The sequence below is a fragment of the Antechinus flavipes genome, chromosome X (genome assembly GCF_016432865.1).
Source record: "Antechinus flavipes isolate AdamAnt ecotype Samford, QLD, Australia chromosome X, AdamAnt_v2, whole genome shotgun sequence".
Classification (NCBI taxonomy): Eukaryota; Metazoa; Chordata; class Mammalia; order Dasyuromorphia; family Dasyuridae; genus Antechinus; species Antechinus flavipes.
Genome location: NC_067404.1, coordinates 44487441 through 44497865, shown reverse-complemented (window position 1 = coordinate 44497865; position 10425 = coordinate 44487441). Strand labels below are relative to the sequence as shown.

The window sequence follows — 10425 nt, the reverse complement described above, 5'->3', positions numbered from 1 at the left end:
ATATAATGTATCTGAGACATAGGAACACAATAGTGACAGGTGGGTAACATAGTATACAATAGCAATCATACACCATGGAAGCCAAGAAGTAGCACTTGGTGATGGCAAAGGACCGAAACATCAACAACTTTACACCATGCCAAGAAAAGGAAATAACCTTGTGCTTTACCAAGGAATCCCTTAATATCTTGAGGGCCATAATGGAGGAGAAATGAAAACTTTGGTTAAGTTAGTTTCGGATCCCATCTGAAAAATGGCACAGAATCAGTGTGTTGACATCGAGCATGTTTGAAAAGTCATCACAGTGCATGGTTGTCATGGTAGCTCCATTTTTTTTTTTAACTATCACCAGACACTATCATTCTCGGCCTCCTCTTCCAAAAAGCTCCCTTTTGAATGGCCTTGACCAATACTGAGCATATCTTGGTGCTACCTTCCACAACCTATTAGATAAATGTTTGCATGCATAGATACATACCTAGATATATACAGAGATGATTTGGACTCAGTGTATTTTTATGTGTAGTCTCTTTAATATATCTGACCTCCCTGGTAAGAGTTTAAGCTTCTTGAGGCTCTTGCTAGGGCAGGAACCCTGTCTTAGGATTTATCTGTCACTTCCACAATACACACACTTAGACAAGTCTTTGGATCACTGATGTCACCAATCCCCCAATTCCTTTACCCAGTCCCCTTGCTTCAGAAGTACCACAGTGTTTCCTATGCCTCCTAAAATAACACAGAAATTTCTTAAGTGTTTAAAAGGGCATTTCTTATAAAGCCCCACAAAGAGAATCCATGGTATGGAGGAGTATTGCAATAGATATAAAGGTTAATGATTTCACAGACAAAGGTTCTTGTCATTAATCTTGGGCTTCAATAGTTACAGAACATTTGTCTCCTCCTTGAGTTCCCTTCTACCCAACTTTATTTCTGAAGGGTCTTAACCTTAATATTAACTCAGTCCTTTTTCCTTGCTGTGGATGTGACTGCCCTGGCTGCTGTTTTTCATCCTCTGGAATGTTCTGTCTCCCATCAATCAATATGGAGCATGGATGTCTAGAGCTCAGGCAGGCCTTGTCTACTCTTGGGCCCCCATCAATCATGTCCAAGATATCTCACTTTAATCCCTGGCTGAAGCATGGGATAGTGACTCCAACAGGCACAGATAGAACAACTCTAAAAGGGACAGGTTGAACTTATTAGATACTTAAAAAGAAAAGCAAGCTGATGTCAAGAGAGTTTTGCGGGTTTGTAGTGTATATATGGAAGTGCTCGTTTTGTTTGGTGTTTTTTACTTTCAGAATAAAAACAAAACATAGTTTATTTACGCTTTAAGGATTCTTCAGTCCTTAGCTCTAAATTGGTATACCATCTCTCATTCCCACTAATGAACCAGATCTCCAAAGTTTGGCTGTATCTCCCTTTCAAGGTTCTGGGGTTAGCTGTGCAGGGTCAGTATGTGAATCTCCAGTGTCATTGGAGATTCTCTGAAGATTATCACTTTAGAATCATTTAGTCAACTGGCCTTGAATAGCTTTTAGAAATGGGCATTTACTGAGATGAAACACAATTAAAACAGTTTGGATACAATACAACCCCTCCACCCACCCCCACCCACCCCCACGACCACACAGTCACTCTCCAACAAGTACATCCAGATTCTAGGGAGAAGTGGACTTGAGCTTAGACCACATGTGACAAAGATTTAGGTAACCATTCTCAGTTGCTAGAAGATATTGTTCCCTTTCTCAGAGTGTTCAACAAATTCCTCTTAGGATCAGAGTAGTCTTTTTGCTGAATTCCTTGAAGGGCCATGAATCCAGTCTATCCTTGGTTCCCAGTGATGCAGTCACTGTCACCAACTTACTTGGGGAAGCCATTTAGGACACTGATGGGACAATGCTTCCAAATCCTTCAAAGATAAAAAGTACTTCTCTGGTTGAAGTGAGGTGGAGTAGGGTGTGGGGTAGGGTTTGGGGGTGAGAGATCATAGGTTAGTGAGCAGGAAGATCCAGCCAGATCTGAGACCTCTTCTCCCTTCCTCCTCACCCAAGGAGATTTTTCCTCAGTGGTATTCTGTATCACCATATGCTCAGATTTCTGGAAAAGCTTCTTCTTTTGGTAAGCTCAGTGCTTTCATACGGGACCCAGAGAGGGTAATAGATCACTTGTCTGGGTCATTTTGTCAAATGTCTTTCAAAGACTGTTCAAACTTAAGTCTAAGTTCTTTTGATTGATTGAAATGTGAAAATGAAGTTTTGACCTTATGTATACAAAATTAAAGAAAAGAAAGTGGCTCCTACTTTACCCATATCCCTTAAAAAACTCCATACAACTCTTCCCTACCTGAGCCCCAAAGTTACTTCCTAAGTTTCGAGATTCAACTTCTCTCTTCTGAAGTGCACTCTGAGCCTTAGAAGTTATTTGATTTCTAAGAGTTCCTGTTGATGCCTCCGATAGCTTGAATCTCATTTTCTAACTACCTCTTTTTTCTTTTTTCTAAAAATTAAAAACATTTGTCTCTCCCTCCCACATCCCCACCCATATGGAAAAAAAGAAAAAGAAAATTCTTGTAACAAATATATAATCAAGAGAAGCAAATTCTCCCATTAGCCATGTCCAGTGATTTTTGTCTCCATTTCTTGAGTCCTTTGCCTCTCAAAAGATGGTAGTGTAGCAGACTTCATTATGAGTCTTTGGGAATCAAGATTGGCCATTGCATTAATCAGAGTTCTTCAGTCTTTACAATTTGCTGTCTTTATATAAATTATTTCCCTGGTTTTTTTCCACTTTCCTTTACTCCATATCATCAACCAAGTCTTTTCTTGATGGATTAGCTTCCACTTAGACCTTGGAGTTGTGGTACTCATGGCCATGACTCAATAAGTCCCCTCTGAGCATGTAATTCTAAGGCTGATACTTCTAAGTGAAACAGAGGGAGACCAACCTGAACTTCTTCAGGGCCTGTCCATCAGAATAAAAACACGTTAGAGCCAAAAGACTTGCCTTCTTTCTCTTGTCTTCAATCATAAGTCTAATCTCCTGCCTACATAATATGTTTATTTCTTTTTTTGTCATAACTTCTCAACAGGAGCACCACAGACACATCCCAATATCCTCCCCTCACACCCAAGATTGGGAACAACATAGATTCTGGTGAGAACACAATATAGAGGCCAGATGATGAGAAATTACTTTTGGCTGCATGGTCAGAATTTATCATGTTCTCTTGAAGATATCTATATAATATCATTATTATCCTCTGGAAAATAATATGTAACCAGGTATCTTCAAGAGGACATTGAATGGGGGCTTGTCAAGGATGCTGTGGACAGCATTAGTATTCTGAGTGATAGGTTCCTTTTAGTTCTAAATCTAGGATCCTATGAAATTCTACTTTGGTCTTCAAATTGGTCTACAACTTATGATTTTAAAGGACTAGCTTAAGCCCAGAGAAGTTAAGTGTCTTACCCAGGATCATGCAGTCATTGTTTGCATGTTACACCGAGGCAGCTAGGTGGTACAGTGGGTATGGCAATGGGCCTGGAGTCAAGTAGATCTAGTTAAAATCTAGCTTCAGATACTTACTAGTTTTGTGATCCTGATCAAGTCTCTCGATTGCTATTTGCCTTAGTTTGCTCAACTGTAAAATGGGGACAATAATAGCACCACAGAATGGTTATGCGAATCAAATGAGATATTTGGAAAGTTCTTTAGCACTGTGCCTGCCGTGTGTAGGTACTAAGTAAATGCTATTCCTCTCCCCTTTCCTGTATCAAAGGTGGGACTTGAACTGAGATTTATCTACTATACATCATTGCCTTTCATGCCAGTCTTTGCCTATTATGATTATGCACTGGGTCAGTATATTTCTTCTGTCTTCTACAATGTTATATGGTATAGTGGAAAGAGAATATTAGTAGTTAGGAGATCTAAGATCTTCTCCCAGCTCTGCCTCTTCCTTACTGTGTGATCTAAGGTACATCCTTTCTTCTCCTTGGACCTCAGTTTCTCCATCTATTAAAAGAGAGGGATAGACAAGGTGACCTTGAAAGTCCCTTCTAGTTCTTAAAAAATCAAACCTCTTCTATAATTAAAATGGATCATAGGTTCTGAATATCTCTTGGCAAGAGCCTTCTTCTTTCTCTTCTTGATTGGGCCTGCTTTTATATTCATCTCAGTAGATACATTAGAGGTACAACTGATGCTTTATCTAATACTAATCTTTGACTTAAAGGTTATGTACTTGGTAGATCCATGTACTACTTCCTCCCTTCCCCAAATACAAACACAATAAATGTATGACCCTTAGGTACTTTAAAATCCTTCTTCTCTCCCTACTTTCCTTCCCTTTCCCTTTTCCTTTCCCTTTCCTTTCCCTTCCCCTTTCCCTTCCCCTTTCCCTTTCCCTTTTCCTACCCCTTTCCCTTTCCCTTTCTCCTCTCCTCTCCTCTCCTTTCTCCTCTCCTTTCCCTTTCTCCTCTCCTTTCTCCTTTCCTTTCTTCTCTTGCTCCCTCCCTTCTTCCCTTGCTCCCTTCCTGCTTCCCTTACTCTCTCTTCCCTTCCCTCCCTCCCTCCCTCTATGCCAAGGAGAATTACTCTAGAGACTGAGAATGACTTGATACCCACCCAATTCCGCCCCAGGAGAAACACTTGAAAGAATCCATCTTTGCCAGTGGAAGGTCACTGTTGTCCCCAATGGATAACATGTCCTTTTTACTTTTAAGTCATACCTTGGAAAAAGACATTAGATGTATGGAATGCCAGTACTTACAAGTTAAATAAGAGAATGTGATCCCTGCCAGAAGAATGCAGCAGAAATGGAAATTAAGAAGCCTTTGTGTAAAAATGGCCAGAATGAAAGAGGCCAACACTGCTGTGGCTCCTTGCAACCACAGTCATTCTGGCACTTAGGTAGCTCTACTCTGTAACTGGCCTAGTGTCACAGGAGACTTAGAGTTGGAAGGGACCTTAGAGGTCATCTAGTCAGAATATCTACTTTTAGGAAGGAGTGAAGTGACTTGCCCAAGATCACACAGCTGATAAGGAGCACAGTCAGAATTCAAAGTGTGTCCCCCGACTCCAAATCCAGTATACTTGCATCTGTATCTCACAGGTAAGCCATCTCTAAGCATTGCACAGCACAACCTTGGCAAATGTCTTGGTGTATATTCTAGACGTGACCCACCCAACACAATGAGTATCCCCCATAGAATATGAGTACTGGAGAAGACCACAATAAAGAAACACTGTGCAAGAAAAGAAGGTGAACACATAGGAGAATAAAGCCATGATTTTTTTCAACTTTGCTCTCTTGTCAAATGTTTCAGAAAAATGAACTAAAGGAGAATCAGGGAAGAAGTCCAAGTGACTTTGATTTGGGTTTCCAGAAAAGAAATGGAAGATGCTTAATTTTCCAGCTGCTTAATTTGTGCCTTTAACCCAGTAGGATTCCCTATTATAGATCCCTGGTCAGGATCAGTTGCAATATGTTATAGGGAGTGGGGGAAGCTGAGATGGATTAGGACAGATCTATCCTTTCTACTCTTGGCACATCCTCTAATTCTGTATTCCTTGTCTCTTGCTCTTCTGGAAAGTCCTAACAAAAAGAAGGCATCTAAGTATCACAGTGGATAGATTTGGACTTTAAGTTAGGAAGTCTAGAGTTCACATCTGGCTTCAGACACTCATTAGCTGTGTGACCCTGGGCAAATCACTTCACCCTATTTGCCTCCGTTTCCTCATCTGCAAAATTTAGATAATAGCCCCTATTTCCCAGGGTTATTAGAAAGGTCAAATGGAGATAATATTTGTAAAGCACTGTGCAAACCTTTATGCAGTATATAAATGTTAGCTAATATTTTAAAAGAGATCATAAAAATAGCATTCCTCTGTACCCTGTCTTGCAGTTCAGTACAACTTCATCTACCTAGTCAGAAAAGGATTATCCCAACCCCAGAGGTGCCATCTCACTTCCAGTAGAGGTATGGGGGTGAGGAGGGGGTAATTGCACCTCAGTCTACTCCACAAATGCTTTTTCTCATGAATCATCCCAGGCCCGTAGGCAATGCACAACTGGAATGATAACAAGTTCTATTAAAAAACACTTACTTCAGGATCATGATGCTGCTAAGACTTGAAATCTAATTGTTGGGATGTTTTTTATTATTATTAACAGGAATACAAGCATTGTTCAAAATTAACAACACAATTAGTATAGTTAGTTGTGTTAATAATAGAAGTTATAAAAAATGAAATGATAATCTCAGTAGATACAGAAAGGTCTTTAGAAAAATATAACATTCATTTGTGTTAAGAATTCTAGGAAGCAAAGAGATGGAATGACCTTTCCATAATATGATCGAAAAGATTTAATTAAAGCTAAGACCTATCATTATTTGTAAAGGAGAGATTTTGGAAGCTTTCCAAATAAGATCGGGGGTGAAACAAGGATATTCACCGTCTCCTTTTTGGACTACACTAAAAGTGCCAGCTGTATCAATAAGACAGGAAAATTAAATTAAGGGAATGAACATTGCCAATGAAGCGAAAAAATTGTCTCTTTCCGAGGATAATCTCAACCAACTATTTCTGTGTTTTTATGGATAATATTAACTAGCTAATCACAATCAACAAGTTTTAATTAAGTGTTTACTATGTTCCAGGCACAGAACTAGAAACTGGAGATACAAGACAACAGCACATCAGCCCCTGACTTAGCCTTCTAAATCAGGAGTAACAATATTTACACCTATGATGATGATAATGATAGCAGGCAGCAGCAATAATAGTAGCAGCAGCAGCAGCAGCAACAGTAGTAATAGTGGTGGTAGTACTAATGGTAGTCCTAATAGTCATCATCATTGTAGTTGTAATCATCATAGTAGCAATAGTAGTCATAGTAGTAGTAGCAGTAGCAAAAATATATTGTACTTTTGCAGAATGTTCCATGTCTATATTCTCTTGTATGAGGGAAATACAAATAAAAATTCATTTGAGGGGGCTCTAATAGTCAGGTGAATCAGGAAAGACCTCATTTAGGAGATAACCCTTGAGCTGAACTTTGAAGAGAGCTAAGAATCCAAGAAGCAGATATGATAGAGTAATGCATTTCAGGGAGGTGCCTTGAAAAGGTCCAGAGATTAAATTTTGTATTAGAAAAAAACTTTGTAGTCCGGTTTGACCAGAGAATAGAGGAAATGAAGGAAGGGAAGGTCTGTGTAATTCCTTATGTAAGGGAGAGTAATCATTCTATTCAGGCTTTAAATTCGAAATGGGGGAGTTGGTATTTGATCGTAGAGGGAATGGAGAGCTACTGGAACTTTGGAGAAACAGAATGACAAGGTTAAACTTGTGCTTTAAGGGCATCACTTTGGCAGCAGTGTAGACTGGGGAAAGTAGGGGTTGGTTGGTAATAAGGAGTTCAATTAAGCGTATTAGTACAGGTGAGAGAAGATAAGGGTCTGAACTAGAATGGTGTTTATGTGAGTAGAGAAAAAAAAGAGTTGGGATCAATGTTGAGAAAATAAAGAAAGAAAACTTAGCAAATAATTGGGAGGTCACATTGGTCAGTGGAAAGGCAATGGCTTTGAAATCAGAGGATATGGGTTCAGTTCCCATCACTGATATGTTCTACCTGAGTTACATTGTCTAGCATCTCACTCACCATATTTAGATCTCACTTTCCTCATCTTTAAAATAAAGGTATTGGACTAAATGATCTTTGAGATGTTTTTTAATTCTAGATCTATAATCTGATAACTGGATAGGAAGAATTAAAGAGAGAAAAGAGTTAAGGATTAATCCAGTTTGTGAGTGTAGATTCCTGGAAAGACAGGCATAGAATGTATAGACAGAAATGATGACAGTCCACTTAGAAAACCCTAGGAAATCACTCCCCTTCCCAATAGTGTCAAACAAAGTGGGAGACACAAAATAAATCTACAAAATTATTACCTTTTCTGTGTATTATTATTAGGAAGATCTAGGGAAAAAATAGCACTTAAAATAGCAAAAATCATTATGTATCTGGGAGACAACCTACTTACATACACATGATTTATAAAACTACAAAACAATTTCTACAAACATTAAGGAAGACATAAATGAGTAGAAAGGTGTTTGGTGTCCATGACTGGATCATGCCAGTATATGCAAAAAAAGATTATACAATTCAAATCATGCCCCCAGTAAGTCTTCCCTTCTCTAGGTTGAAGATCTCCAATTCCTTAAACCAGTTTTCATAGGGTATGAACTTGAATTCCTTTGCCATCCTGTTTGTCTCTGCCATATGTTATAGATTCTAAATTGGGGTACTCAGAACTGAACATGGTACTTAAAATGTGGTCGAAAATGAACAAAAGACTTTGAGACTGCCATCACCCTAGTCCTCAACATTATACTCTCTTGATGTAAATGTGTAAGAGCATCATCACAGTATGCTTATGGGTTACTTTGGCCTCTCCAGATCCACCACACTACCTCCTAATCATGTCTCTCTCATTGTAGATTAGTAAAATAGATTTTTTTGAATTGTTCTCACCACCATGTTAATTACTTTCTCTATTATTACCACGAATTAATCAATGAGCTAAAACTGGGTGAAGATATAACAGTTTGGGTCTAAAAAAGGTCCCTTTTCCTTGCTTAGATATAAATCAATGATTAAGTCTGGAGAATAGGGCCCTTTTATAGGATCTTATATAGGATCTTCTTCAGTGCCTGTTTGACTTCCTGGTTCCTCAGACTATAGATAATAGGATTCATCATGGGTATGACCATTGTATAAAAGATGGAAACCACTTGGTCCTGATTTGGAGCAGAGTTGGAAGTGGGCCGTAAATATATGAATATAAGTGTCCCGTAGAACAGACTAACAGTAGCCATATGGGAGGCACAGGTGGAAAAAGCTTTACGTTTGCCCTCAGCTAGACGGATTCTCATAATGGCAGTGATGATGAAAATGTAGGAGACCACAATCACAAGTAGTGAGCTCATCTGGATAAAGGCACCAAAGGCAAAGACCAGGATATTACTGATCTGGGTATCAGAGCAGGACAGAGCCAGAAGTGGGCGGATGTCACAGAAGAAGCTTTTGACCATGTTGGCCCTGCAGAAGGAGAGCTGCGAGATGGAGCTCGTAACTGTCAGAGAATTGATGATCCCAGCAGTATAGCAAGCAACCACAAAGGAAGTACAGGCCCTAGAGGACATGAGTACAGGGTAAAGCAGTGGTTTACAGATGGCAACATAGCGGTCATAAGCCATGGAGGCCAACAGGTAAAGTTCTGCTGTGGCCAAGACAATGAACAAGCCCAACTGTGTCATGCATCCAGACCAAGAGATAACTTTGTTCTCTGACAGCAAATCCTCCAGCATCTTGGGAGCTGTGACTGAAGAGTAGCAGGAATCAAGGAAGGAAAGGTGGCTAAGAAAGAAGTACATGGGAGTGTGGATCTTGGGGTAGATTCTGATGAGAAAGATGAGGCTCAGATTGCCAACCAAGGTTACAGTATACATGAATAAGAAGAGACCAAACAGGAGTTTCTGCTGCTCAGGGTCTTCTGAAATCCCCCAAAGTACAAACTCACTCACTGTGGTTACATTGCTACCTTCCATGAGGCTAAACTGCATTATCTAAGAGAAAAAGAGCCAAGAAATCATCAGCCATGGTTTTTGCTATCCAACTTCTCTTACTCTTCCCTGTCTTGTACCTAGTACTCCAAACAAACTGGAATAATCATCATCCAAGAGAGACAGCAAAGTATAGAAAAAAGAGTTTTGGTTCTAAAGTCAAAAGACCTGAGTTCAAATCCCACTGTATGATTTTGGGCAAGTCAGTTAATTTCCTTAGATCTCAATTTCCTCTACTGTAAAATGAAAGCCTAGGAGGTCCCTTTCAGCTCTTAGATCTATAATCCTACATATGACCTTGGACAAATCACCTCTCCTGGCTGGATCTCAGTTTCCTCCTCTATAAAATAAGGTGGTTGGATTAGATGGTTCCTGAAAGCCCTTCTAGCCCTAAAGCTAGGATCCCATGATCCATTCTTTGTCTAAGTCCTACTTTGCTTTTAATTTTTTTTTTCGTTTTCCCCACTTTTCTTTTTATGCTTTTTTTCCTCTCCTAGTTTCATATCTCCTTTTAGCTATCCAGGATACCCTGAACTTTCTTGGGTACTTCAGTTTCCAGCAAAACAAACTTCAAATTTGGTTCTTGATCTGCTTGGCAATTTTCCCTTTTCTAGCAGTATTAGATTAAGAAGGCCCATCAAGAGTTCCTTTCTTTTGAAACATAACTTGCCTCACCCCTACATATGCACACGTATCATGTACCTTACTTTCTAGGAGTCTACAGTTCCCATGACACAATCCTGGTCTGTAATCTACCTTCCCTTTGCCCTGCTGAATTTGGAGGTCAAC

At 39.5% G+C, this 10425-nt stretch overlaps 1 protein-coding gene across 1 annotated transcript; it reads right to left on the bottom strand.

Moving 5' to 3' along the window:
* Positions 1-8691: 8691 nt before the first annotated feature.
* On the bottom strand, positions 8692-9330 carry LOC127543133 (olfactory receptor 1019-like). The gene has a single exon (XM_051969157.1). It carries the CDS (start codon positions 9328-9330, stop codon positions 8692-8694), a length of 639 nt encoding a protein of 212 aa, XP_051825117.1.
* Between the last annotated feature and the right edge of the window lie 1095 nt (positions 9331-10425).

Coding starts and splice junctions, on each gene's coding strand:
- LOC127543133 (XM_051969157.1), bottom strand. CDS start 9,330: ATGACACAGTTGGGCTTGTTCATTGTCTTGGCCACAGCAGAACTTTAC.